Source organism: Erinaceus europaeus, chromosome 9 (genome assembly GCF_950295315.1).
Source record: "Erinaceus europaeus chromosome 9, mEriEur2.1, whole genome shotgun sequence".
In the NCBI taxonomy this organism is placed as follows: domain Eukaryota; kingdom Metazoa; phylum Chordata; class Mammalia; order Eulipotyphla; family Erinaceidae; genus Erinaceus; species Erinaceus europaeus.
In genome coordinates this window covers 126741771-126754977 of record NC_080170.1, presented here as the reverse complement: position 1 = coordinate 126754977, position 13207 = coordinate 126741771, and the positions used below count along the sequence as shown (strand labels likewise).

The 13207-nt window shown below is 65.5% G+C and overlaps 1 protein-coding gene across 7 annotated transcripts in view; it reads left to right on the top strand.

Moving 5' to 3' along the window:
- The first annotated feature begins 986 nt into the window (after positions 1-986).
- Positions 987-13207, top strand: part of PCBP3 (poly(rC) binding protein 3) — a 59656-nt gene continuing 47435 nt past the window's right edge. For 4 of the 7 annotated variants that reach the window (XM_060198881.1, XM_060198880.1, XM_060198877.1 and 1 more), the window contains exons 1-6: positions 1008-1174; positions 2339-2362; positions 4488-4520; positions 4605-4721; positions 4827-4958; positions 5226-5354. In XM_060198881.1, coding sequence (XP_060054864.1) covers positions 1106-1174; positions 2339-2362; positions 4488-4520; positions 4605-4721; positions 4827-4958; positions 5226-5354 — 504 coding nt within the window. In that variant the 5' untranslated portion in view covers positions 1008-1105. Of the gene's footprint in view, positions 1175-2338; positions 2363-4487; positions 4521-4604; positions 4722-4826; positions 4959-5225; positions 5355-13207 lie in introns of all 7 variants that reach the window. The other 3 variants (XM_060198884.1, XM_060198883.1, XM_060198882.1) reach the window with 2 other exon arrangements.

Sequence of the window (13207 nt, the reverse complement as noted above, 5' to 3'; positions counted from 1 at the left end):
CAGGCGCTGACCAGTCCAGCTGACCTGACTGGGCACTGAGCTGTGAAGCACAGTCAGCCTAGGGTGTCTCAGGCCTGGGCCACAGGGCCATGGAGAGAGAGCTGAGGGCCTGGGTCAGGGACAGCTGAGGGCCAGGGCTACGGACAGCTGGATGGACAGGCAGACACTTGGCCCTCCCACCCCCTCCACATATTCAAGCAGACCCCCCACTGCGAAGAGCGCTGAGGAGCTGGAGGGACCAGGGGCCCCTGAGGAGCTGCCGGCCATGGGCAGCTGCTGGGCTTAGCCCCCACCCTGGGGGGCTGGGTGCCTCTAGCCGCCGCCCCGACAGGCTTCCCAGGAGCCATAGAGGGCGCTGCCCCCGTCACCCGGGGCAACGTGGGGGCGGCCCCACCGGGGACCCTGTCCTCCGGGTCGGTGGCTGGGCCCTGTCCAGGGCCTCTGCGTCCCTCCGGGTAGGGTGTCCCAGGCTGCAGAGGCCCCGGGATACCCCTGCCCGCCGCTCACTGGACCGTGTCTGATGGCGGCCGACAGCCGCTGACCCACTTTCCCCGACGCTGTAAGGCTCCGGCTGTCTCCGAGGGAGGGCCGCCCACTCACTGCCAGCCCCACTGTTGCCGGCTCGGGGCAACTGAGGCTCACGGGCCGCGGCCGCCACACGGCAGACTGGCCCCGACGTCCCCAGCCACCACACAAGGCCGCCGGCAGCTCCTGGGTGCTCAGATGGCAGACCGCTGTGGTGTGGGCACCCCGGGCGAGGGTCCTGGCCGGAGCCCGTCCATCTGCCCTTCCTCGGGGAGCCTCGGCTGCCCTTGGAGGAGGGGACGCAGTCTCGGCGACAGCAGGGCGCTCAGGAAAGGTCGTGGCCGCCGGACGCCGAGGGAGGGGACTCATTCACTCAGAGATGAGGGTCTCGGCCGCACCCGGTGTGGAGGGGCCAGCCCTGTCACCTCCTGGCTGTGGGGCGGGGCGGCCCTGGCCCGAGGGGGCTGAACAGTGTCCCCCGACCCCAGGTGACGCCTTCTGGACCCCGCCTGTCCTTCCTCGCGGCCCCCAGCACCTGCTGCACCCACAGCCGCCCCCGGCCCGCTGTGCTTCTGGAGAGATGGAGTCCAAGGTCTCGGAGGGTGGCCTGAGCGTGACGCTGACCATCCGCCTGCTGATGCATGGGAAGGTGGGCGCCGTCCCCGGCTCCAGGGTGCCCCGAGCTCTGCCTTCCCAAGCCGGTTCCAGTGTGGCCACGGGTTCAAGTGTCTGAACCTCCCGGTGGGGGTGAGCGCCAGGCGGGCCTTGCCTAGGAGCCAGAGGAGAGCAGCCCATGGGGTGCCCTGGTCATCAGCACATGGCCTTCTCCTCATCCCAGTGAGGAGGCTGCCAGGGCTCTGACAGGACCAGATATCCCAGCTAAGGCCTGAGTGGCCCCCAGACAGAGCCTGAGTGACCCCCAGATAGTGCCTGGATGACCCCCAGACAGGGCCTGAGTGACCCCCAGATAGCGCCTGGCAGACCCCCAGACAGGGCCTGAGTGACCCCCAGATAGCGCCTGGCTGACCCCCAGACAGGGCCTGAGTGACCCCCAGATAGCGCCTGGCTGACCCCCAGACAGGGCCTGAGTGACCCCCAGATAGTGCCTGGCTGACCCCCAGACAGGGCCTGAGTGACCCCCAGATAGTGCCTGGATGACCCCCAGACAGGGCCTGAGTGACCCCCAGATAGCGCCTGGCTGACCCCCAGACAGGGCCTGAGTGACCCCCAGATAGTGCCTGGCTGACCCCCAGACAGGGCCTGAGTGACCCCCAGATAGTGCCTGGATGACCCCCAGACAGGGCCTGAGTGACCCCCAGATAGTGCCTGGCTGACCCCCAGATAGCGCCTGGTTGACCCCCAGACAGGGCCTGAGTGACCCCCAGGTAACGCCTGGCTGACCCCCAGACAGGGCCTGAGTGACCCCCAGATAGCGCCTGGCTGACCCCCAGACAGGGCCTGAGTAACCCCCAGATAGCGCCTGGCTGACCCCCAGACAGGGCCTGAGTGACCCCCAGATAGCGCCTGGCTGACCCCCAGACAGGGCCTGAGTGACCCCCAGATAGCGCCTGGCTGACCCCCAGACAGGGCCTGAGTGACCCCCAGATAGCGCCTGGCTGACCCCCAGATAGCGCCTGGCTGACCCCCAGACAGTGCTTGAGTGACCCCTAGGCAGGGCCTGAGTGACCCCAGATAGGACCTGAGTGCCCCCCCAGTCCCTGCCCCCCACGCATGCTGGGTGTGACCCTTGTCCCTTCACAGTGTCTGGGAGGGGAGGGTGCCAGCCCGAGGCCGTCTGTCTTGTCTCCTACAGGAGGTCGGAAGCATCATCGGCAAGGTAACCCTCCCATCACAGGTGGGGGTGCAGGTGTCTCCGAGGGCCCCTGCCGACCACCCGATGCCCGCCTCAGGGCCACCTCCCCGTCCTCCCAGGGACGGCCTGGTCCCCTGTCCCTCAGAGCCTCCCCACTGCCGTCCTTCTTCCATGTGACCACACTGTCCTCTGTCGGGCCGAAGACGCTATCCATGCGGCCCTGAGATCCCCAGTGTCCTACACAGAGGAGACCCAGGGCCAGGACCAGACCACCCACCACAGAACCTGAAGCCCTGTGTCCCCTGCAGACCTGTCTCTCGCTGTGTCCACGCGGACCAGTCCTCGCTGTGTCCCCTGCAGACCTGTCTCTCGCTGTGTCCACGCGGACCAGTCCTCGCTGTGTCCCCTGCAGACCTGTCTCTCGCTGTGTCCCCATGCTGACCTGTCCCTCACTGTGTCCCCATGCTGACCTGTCCTCACTGTGTCCCCATGCTGACCTGTCCCTCACTGTGTCCCCATGCTGACCTGTCTCTCGCTGTGTCCGCATGCTGACCTGTCCCTCACTGTGTCCATGCCGACCTGTCCAACACTGTGTCCACGCTGACCTGTCCCTCACTGTGTCCCCATGCTGACCTGTCCCTCACTGTGTCCCCATGCTGACCTGTCCTCACTGTGTCCCCATGCTGACCTGTCCTCTCTGTGTCCCCATACTGACCTGTCCCTCTCTGTGTCCCCATGCTGACCTGTCCTCACTGTGTCCCCATGCTGACCTGTCCCTTACTATGTCCCCATGCTGACCTGTCCCTCACTGTGTCCCCATGCTGACCTGTCCCTCGCTGTGTCCCCATGCTGACCTATCCTCACTGTGTCCCCATGCTGACCTGTCCCTCACTGTGTCCATTCAGACCAGTCCTCACTGTGTCCCCATGCTGACCCGTCCTCACTGTGTCCCCATGCTGACCTGTCCTCACTGTGTCCGCATGCTGACCTGTCCCTCACTGTGTCCATGCTGACCTGTCTCTCGCTGTGTCCCCATGCTGACCTGTCCCTCGCTGTGTCCATGCTGACCTGTCCAACACTGTGCCCACATGCTGACCTGTCCCTCAGTGTGTCCCCATGCTGACCTGTCCCTCACTGTGTCCCCATGCTGACCTGTCCTCACTGTGTCGCCATGCTGACCTGTCCTCTCTGTGTCCCCATACTGACCTGTCCCTCACTGTGTCCCCATGCTGACCTGTCCCTCACTGTGTCCATGCTGACCTGTCCTCACTGTGTCCCCATGCTGACCTGTCCTCTCTGTGTCCCCATACTGACCTGTCCCTCGCTGTGTCCCCATGCTGACCTGTCCCTCACTGTGTCCCCATGCTGACCTGTCCTCACTGTGTCCCCATGCTGACCTGTCCTCACTGTGTCCCCATGCTGTCCTGTCCCTTACTATGTCCCCATGCTGACCTGTCCCTCGCTGTGTCCCCATGCTGACCTGTCCCTCACTGTGTCCCCATGCTGACCTGTCCTCACTGTGTCCCCATGCTGACCTGTCCCTCACTGTGTCCCTATGCTGACCTGTCCCTCACTGTGTCCCCATGCTGACCTGTCTTCACTGTGTCCCCATGCTGACCTGTCCCTCACTGTGTCCATGCTGACCTGTCTCTTGCTGTGTCCGCATGCTGACCTGTCCCTCACTGTGTCCCCATGCTGACCTGTCCCTCACTGTGTCCCCATGCTGACCTGTCTCTCGCTGTGTCCGCATGCTGACCTGTCCCTCACTGTGTCCATGCTGACCTGTCCCTCACTGTGTCCCCACGCTGACCTGTCCCTCACTGTGTCCCCATGCTGAACTATCCCTCACTGTGTCCATGCTGACCTGTCCCTCACTGTGTCCCCATGCTGACCTGTCCCTCACTGTGTCCCCATGCTGACCTGTCCTCACTGTGTCCGCATGCTGACCTGTCCCTCGCTGTGTCCCCACACTCTGCTGAGGTCCTGGCTCTGGGTCCCACGCCCGCAAGCAAGCGGCCTAGGAGAGTTGCCCATCCTCCGGGATTCCCCCAAAGCGCTCATGAGGCTGGGGTCCCATGTCCACCCCACCTGGCACCCACATCTGAGGGCCTGCTGGGTGGCCCCTGGTGACCCCCTCCCTCCTTTCCAGAAAGGGGAGACGGTGAAGAGGATGCGTGAGGAGGTGAGTGGCGGGGGTGGGGGCCAGGGTCGCTCTGGGTGGGGGCTCCCGGCTCAGAAGGGCTCCCCAGCTCCATGGCTCCCCCAGAGCGGTGCCCGGATCAACATCTCTGAGGGAAACTGCCCTGAGAGGATCGTCACCATCACGGGCCCCACGGACGCCATCTTCAAGGCCTTTGCCATGGTCGCCTACAAGTTCGAGGAGGTAGGCTGTGGGCATCTCCCCACCCCAGCAGCCCGCAGCCCCGAAGGGCGTGTCCCTTTCCCCTGCCCCCGCCAGCAAGGTGTCACCCACACGGCCCGTCCCCAGGACATCGTCAACTCCATGAGCAACAGCCCTGCCACCAGCAAGCCCCCGGTGACGCTGCGCCTGGTGGTCCCCGCCAGCCAGTGCGGGTCCCTGATCGGGAAGGGAGGCTCCAAGATCAAGGAGATCAGGGAGGTAACGGCCAGGGCGCAATGGCATCGTGGGGCGCAAGAGCCTTGTGGGGTGCTGTGGGAGCGCCCGCGGTGCCTAGGAGGGAGTTAGTGTGGTGGGTCCGAGGCCCACCTTCCCTGGGGGCCTGGCCACAGGGCGAAAGTGGCCGAGCCTGGGAGACGGGTCCACTCTGCCCCCCCGCCGCCAGGTCTGCTGGGAGCGGCACCCGGGTTGCAGGGGCCGGGCCGGGAGGGGCTCCAGCCACAGCAGCCCTGACCTCTGCTTCTCCAGTCCACAGGCGCCCAGGTGCAGGTGGCCGGGGACATGCTGCCCAACTCCACGGAGCGGGCAGTGACCATCTCGGGGACCCCGGACGCCATCATCCAGTGTGTCAGGCAGATCTGTGTGGTCATGCTGGAGGTACCCTCCCGCGACCACTCTGCCCTCGCATGGGGGTCGCGGTGGGCTGACCCTGGACTGTGTGATGGTGGGGGGCGGGTTGGGCCACTGAGGGTGACCCTGGGCCTTGGTGATGGCACGTGGCTATGTGGGGCAGGGCAGTGTCCCCACTGGGAGGGCACACTGATGCCGCCTTTCTTTCTGGGTCCCTGGGGTGCTCTGGGCAGAGCCAGGCCGCCCTTTGGGGTGGAGGTGGGGCAGGCAGAACATGGCCCCTGGGCCCGGCCCACTCAGCATCTGCCCACTTCCGTAGCCTCAGTGCTACCTGCCACCTGGATCCGGCCACCAGAATCACACCGCTGGCAGAACCAGCCCTCAACTGTCCTAGTCACACCCAGAACCGGCCCACACGGTACCGGCCTCCCTGGAACCGGCCCACATAGAACTGGCCCAATGGAACCGGCCACCAAAACTGGCCACCACAACAGACCCACTGAAACTGGCCACAATAACAAACCCACATGGAAATGACCCGTTACCAGACTGGCCTGCATGGACCCAGTCACCAGAACTGCCCTCAGACATGGATCCTGATCTCCCAGCAAGCCTGGAGTACAGGTCTGGCCAAGCTCATCTGCTGGAGAGCAGACCTGCTCAAGGGCGAAGCTCCCTAGCCAGAAACAACCTGGATTCTGGGAGAAAGGGCAGACCTAACCTGCTCAGGACCCCAACCAAGGAGGACTCCCCACATACTCATCCTCAGACCAATCCCACACTCCTCCCTCAGACCAGCCCCATACTCCTCCCTCAGACCAACCCCACACTCCTCCTCAGACCAGCCCCACACTCCCCCTCAGACCAGCCCCACACTCCTCCCTCAGACCAGCCCGACACTCCCCCCAGACCAGCCCCACACTCCTCCATCAGACCAGCCTCACAGTCCTCCAGCCCCAATCCTCCCTCAGACCAGCCCCACACTCCCCCTCAGACCAGCCCCACACTCCCCCTCAGACCAGCCCCACACTCCTCCTCAGACCAGCCCGACACTCCTCCCTCAGACCAGCCCCTCAATCCCCCCTCAGACCAGGCCAACACTCCACCCTCAGACCAGCCCCACACTCCTCAGAACTGCCCCACACACCCCCCTCAGACCAGCCCCACACTCCTCCCTCAGACCAGCCCCACACTCCTCCCTCAGACCAGCCCCACACTCCTCCCTCAAATCAGCCCCACACTCCTCCCTCAGACTAGCCCCACACTCCCCCTCAGACCAGCCACACACTCCTCCCTCAGACCAGCCCCACACTCCCCCTCAGACCAGCCCCACACTCCTCCCTAAGACCAGCCCCACACTCCCCCCTCAGACCAGCCCCACACTCCTTCCTCAGACCAGCCCCACACTCCACCTCAGACCAGCCCCACACTCCTTCCTCAGACCAGCCCCACATCCTCCCTCAGACCAGCCCCACACTCCTCCTCAGACCAGCCCCACACTCCCCCCTCAGACCAGCCCCACACTCCTCCTCAGACCAGCCCCACACTCCTCCCTCAGACCAGCCCCACACTCCTCCCTCAGACCAGCACCACACTCCTCCACAGAACAGCCCCACACACCCCCCTCAGACCAGCCACACACTCCTCCCTCAGACCAGCCACAAATTCCTCCTCAGACCAGCCCCACACTCCCCCCTCAGACCAGCACCACACTCCCCCCTCAGACCAGCCCCACACTCCTCCACAGACCAGCCCCACACTCCCCCCTGAGACCAGCCCCTCAATCCCCCCTCAGACCAGCCCCACACTCCCCCCAGACCAGCCCGACACTCCTCCCTCAGACCAGCCCCTCAATCCCCCCTCAGACCAGGCCCACACTCCCCCCTCAGACCAGCCCCACACTCCTCAGAACTGCCCCACACACCCCCCTCAGACCAGCCCCACACTCCTCCTCAGACCAGCCCCACAATCCCCCCTCAGACCAGCCCCACACTCCTTCCTCACACCAGCCAAAACTCCTCCTCAGACCAGCCCCACACTCCCCCCTCAGACCAGCCCCACACTCCTCCTCAGACCAGCCCCACACTTCCCATCAGACCAGCCCCACACTCCTCCTCAGACCAGCCCCACACTCCTCCCTCAGACCAGCCCCACAATCCTCCTCAGACCAGCCCCACACTCCCCCCTCAGACCATCCCCACACTCCTCCTCAGAACAGCCCCACACTCCCCCCTCAGACCAGCCCCACACTCCTTCCTCAGACCAGCCCCACACTCCTTCCTCAGACCAGCCCCACACTCCTTCCTCAGACCATCCCCACACTCCTCCTCAGAACAGCCCCACACTCCCCCCTCAGACCAGCCCCACACTCCTCCCTCAGACCAGCCCCACACTCCTCCTCAGAACAGCCCCACACTCCCCCATCAGACTAGCCCCACACACCCCCCTCAGACCAGCCCCAAACTCCTCCCTCAGACCAGCCCCACACTCCTCCCTCAGACCAGCCCCACACTCCTCCCTCAGACCAGTCCCACACTCCCCCTCAGACAAGCCCCACACTCCCCTCAGACCAGCCTAACACTCCTCCCTCAGACCAGTCCCACACTCCTCCCTCAGACCAGCCCCACACTCCTCCTCAGACCAGCCCCACACTCCCCCCTCAGACCAGCCCCACACTCCTCCTCAGACCAGCCCCACACTTCCCCTCAGACCAGCCCCACACTCCTCCTCAGACCAGCCCCACACTCCTCCTCAGACCAGACCCACACTCCCCCCTCAGACCAGCCCCACACTCCTTCCTCACACCAGCCACAACTCCTCCTCAGACCAGCCCCACACTCCTCAGACCAGCCCCACACTTCCCCTCAGACCAGCCCCACACTCCTCCTCAGACCAGCCCCACACTCCCCCCTCAGACCAGCCCCACACTCCTCCTCAGAACAGCCACACACTCCCCCCTCAGACCAGCCCCACACTCCTTCCTCAGACCAGCCCCACACTCTTCCTCAGACCAGCCCCACACTCCTCCCTCAGACCAGCCCCACACTCCTCCTCAGAACAGCCCCACACTCTTCCTCAGACCAGCCCCACACTGCTCCCTCAGACCAGCCCGACACTCCTCCTCAGAACAGCCCCACACTCCCCCCTCAGACTAGCCCCACACACCCCCTCAGACCAGCCCCACACTCCTCCCTCTGACCAGCCCCACACTCCTCCCTCAGACCAGCCCCACACTCCTCCCTCAGACCAGTCCCACACTCCCCCTCAGACCAGCCCCACACTCCCCCCAGACCAGCCCCACACTCCCCCCAGACCAGCCCCACACTCCCCCCAGACCAGTCCCACACTCCCCCCAGACCAGCCCCACACTCCCCCCTCAGACCAGCCCCACAGTCCTCCCTCAGACCAGCCCCACACTCCCCCTCAGACCAGCCCCACACTCCCCCCTCAGACCAGCCCCACACTCCCCCCTCAGACCAGCCCCACACTCCCCCCTCAGACCAGCCCCACAATCCCCCCTCAGACAGGCCCCACACTCCTCAGACCAGCCCCACACTCCCCCCTCAGACCAGCCACACACTCCTTCCTCAGACCAGCCCCACATTCCTCCCTCAGACCAGCCCCACACTCCCCCCTCAGACCAGCCCCACACTCCCCACTCAGACCAGCCCCACACTCCCCCCTCAGACCAGCCCCACACTCCCCCCTCAGACCAGCCCCACACTCCTTCCTCAGACTAGCCCCACACTCCTCCCTCAGACCAGCCCCACACTCCCCCCTCAGACCAGCCCCACACTCCCCCCTCAGACCAGCCCCACACTCCTCCCTCAGACCAGCCCCACACTCCTCCCTCAGACCAGCACCACACTCCTCCACAGAACAGCCCCACACAGCCCCCACACACTCCTCCCTCAGACCAGCCACAAATTCCTCCTCAGACCAGCCCCACACTCCCCCCTCAGACCAGCACCACACTCCCCCCTCAGACCAGCCCCACACTCCTCCACAGACCAGCCCCACACTCCCCCCTGAGACCAGCCCCTCAATCCCCCCTCAGACCAGCCCCACACTCCCCCCAGACCAGCCCAACACTCCTCCCTCAGACCAGCCCCTCAATCCCCCCTCAGACCAGGCCCACACTCCCCCCTCAGACCAGCCCCACACTCCTCAGAACTGCCCCACACACCCCCCTCAGACCAGCCCCACACTCCTCCTCAGACCAGCCCCACAATCCCCCCTCAGACCAGCCCCACACTCATTCCTCACACCAGCCACAACTCCTCCTCAGACCAGCCCCACACTCCCCCCTCAGACCAGCCCCACACTCCTCCTCAGACCAGCCCCACACTTCCCATCAGACCAGCCCCACACTCCTCCTCAGACCAGCCCCACACTCCTCCTCAGACCAGCCCCACACTCCCCCCTCAGACCATCCCCACACTCCTCCTCAGAACAGCCCCACACTCCCCCCTCAGACCAGCCCCACACTCCTTCCTCAGACCAGCCCCACACTCCTTCCTCAGACCAGCCCCACACTCCTTCCTCAGACCATCCCCACACTCCTCCTCAGAACAGCCCCACACTCCCCCCTCAGACCAGCCCCACACTCCTCCCTCAGACCAGCCCCACACTCCTCCTCAGAACAGCCCCACACTCCCCCATCAGACTAGCCCCACACACCCCCCTCAGACCAGCCCCAAACTCCTCCCTCAGACCAGCCCCACACTCCTCCCTCAGACCAGCCCCACACTCCTCCCTCAGACCAGTCCCACACTCCCCCTCAGACCAGCCCCACACTCCCCCCAGACCAGCCCCACACTCCCCCCAGACCAGCCCCACACTCCTCCCTCAGACCAGCCCCACACTCCTCCCTCAGACCAGTCCCACACTCCCCCTCAGACAAGACCCACACTCCCCTCAGACCAGCCTAACACTCCTCCCTCAGACCAGTCCCACACTCCTCCCTCAGACCAGCCCCACACTCCTCCTCAGACCAGCCCCACACTCCCCCCTCAGACCAGCCCCACACTCCTCCTCAGAACAGCCCCACACTCCCCCCTCAGACCAGCCCCACACTCCTCCCTCAGACCAGCCCCACACTCCTCCCTCAGACCAGCCCCACACTCCTCCCTCAGACCAGCCCCACACTCCTTCCTCAGACCAGCCCCACACTCCTCCTCAGACCAGCCCCACACTCCCCCCTCAGACCAGCCCCACACTCCTCCTCAGACCAGCCCCACACTTCCCCTCAGACCAGCCCCACACTCCTCCTCAGACCAGCCCCACACTCCTCCTGAGACCAGACCCACACTCCCCCCTCAGACCAGCCCCACACTCCTTCCTCACACCAGCCACAACTCCTCCTCAGACCAGCCCCACACTCCTCAGACCAGCCCCACACTTCCCCTCAGACCAGCCCCACACTCCTCCTCAGACCAGCCCCACACTCCTCCCTCAGACCAGCCCCACACTCCTCCTCAGACCAGCCCCACACTCCCCCCTCAGACCAGCCCCACACTCCTCCTCAGAACAGCCACACACTCCCCCCTCAGACCAGCCCCACACTCCTTCCTCAGACCAGCCCCACACTCTTCCTCAGACCAGCCCCACACTCCTCCCTCAGACCAGCCCCACACTCCTCCTCAGAACAGCCCCACACTCTTCCTCAGACCAGCCCCACACTGCTCCCTCAGACCAGCCCCACACTCCTCCTCAGAACAGCCCCACACTCCCCCCTCAGACTAGCCCCACACACCCCCCTCAGACCAGCCCCACACTCCTCCCTCTGACCAGCCCCACACTCCTCCCTCAGACCAGCCCCACACTCCTCCCTCAGACCAGTCCCACACTCCCCCTCAGACCAGCCCCACACTCCCCCCAGACCAGCCCCACACTCCCCCCAGACCAGCCCCACACTCCCCCCAGACCAGTCCCACACTCCCCCCAGACCAGCCCCACACTCCCCCCTCAGACCAGCCCCACAGTCCTCCCTCAGACCAGCCCCACACTCCCCCTCAGACCAGCCCCACACTCCCCCCTCAGACCAGCCCCACACTCCCCCCTCAGACCAGCCCCACACTCCCCCCTCAGACCAGCCCCACACTCCCCCCTCAGACAGGCCCCACACTCCTCCTCAGACCAGCCCCACACTCCCCCCTCAGACCAGCCCCACACTCCTTCCTCAGACCAGCCCCACATTCCTCCCTCAGACCAGCCCCACACTCCCCCCTCAGACCAGCCCCACACTCCCCACTCAGACCAGCCCCACACTCCCCCCTCAGACCAGCCCCACACTCCCCCCTCAGACCAGCCCCACACTCCTTCCTCAGACTAGCCCCACACTCCTCCCTCAGACCAGCCCCACACTCCCCCCTCAGACCAGCCCCACACTCCCCCCTCAGACCAGCCCCACACTCCTCCCTCAGACCAGCCCCACACTCCTCCCTCAGACCAGCACCACACTCCCCCCTCAGAACAGCCCCACACACCCCCCACACACTCCTCCCTCAGACCAGCCACAAATTCCTCCTCAGACCAGCCCCAAAACCCCCCTCAGACCAGCACCACACTCCCCCCTCAGACCAGCCCCACACTCCTCCACAGACCAGCCCCACACTCCCCCCTCAGACCAGCCCCTCAATCCCCCCTCAGACCAGGCCCACACTCCCCCCTCAGACCAGCCCCACACTCCTCAGAACTGCCCCACACATCCCCTCAGACCAGCCCCACACTCCTCCTCAGACCAGCCCCACAATCCCCCCTCAGACCAGCCCCACACTCCTTCCTCACACCAGCCACAACTCCTCCTCAGACCAGCCCCACACTCCTCCCTCAGACCAGTCCCACACTCCTCCCTCAGACCAGCCCCACACTCCTCCTCAGAACAGCCCCACACTCCTCCCTCAGACCAGCCCCACACTCCCCCCTCAGACCAGCCCCACACTCCTTCCTCAGACCAGGCCCACATTCCTCCCTCAGACCAGCCCCACACTCCCCCCTCAGACCAGCCCCACACTCCTCCTCAGACCAGCCCCACACTCCTCCCTCAGACCAGCCCCACACTCCTCCCTCAGACCAGCACCACACTCCTCCACAGAACAGCCCCACACACCCCCCACACACTCCTCCCTCAGACCAGCCACAAATTCCTCCTCAGACCAGCCCCACAACCCCCCAGACCAGCACCACACTCCCCCCTCAGACCAGCCCCACACTCCTCCACAGACCAGCCCCACACTCCCCCCTGAGACCAGCCCCTCAATCCCCCCTCAGACCAGCCCCACACTCCCCCCAGACCAGCCAGACACTCCTCCCTCAGACCAGCCCCTCAATCCCCCCTCAGACCAGGCCCACACTCCCCCCTCAGACCAGCCCCACACTCCTCAGAACTGCCCCACACACCCCCCTCAGACCAGCCCCACACTCCTCCTCAGACCAGCCCCACAATCCCCCCTCAGACCAGCCCCACACTCCTTCCTCACACCAGCCACAACTCCTCCTCAGACCAGCCCCACACTCCTCCCTCAGACCAGCCCCACACTCCTCCTCAGACCAGCCCCACACTTCCCCTCAGACCAGCCCCACACTCCTCCTCAGACCAGCCCCACACTCCTCCCTCAGACCAGCCCCACACTCCTCCCTCAGACCAGCCCCACAATCCTCCTCAGACCAGCCCCACACTCCCCCCTCAGACCATCCCCACACTCCTCCTCAGAACAGCCCCACACTCCCCCCTCAGACCAGCCCCACACTCCTTCCTCAGACCAGCCCCACACTCCTTCCTCAGACCAGCCCCACACTCCTTCCTCAGACCAGCCCCACACTCTTCCTCAGACCAGCCCCACACTCCTCCCTCAGACCAGCCCCACACTCCTCCTCAG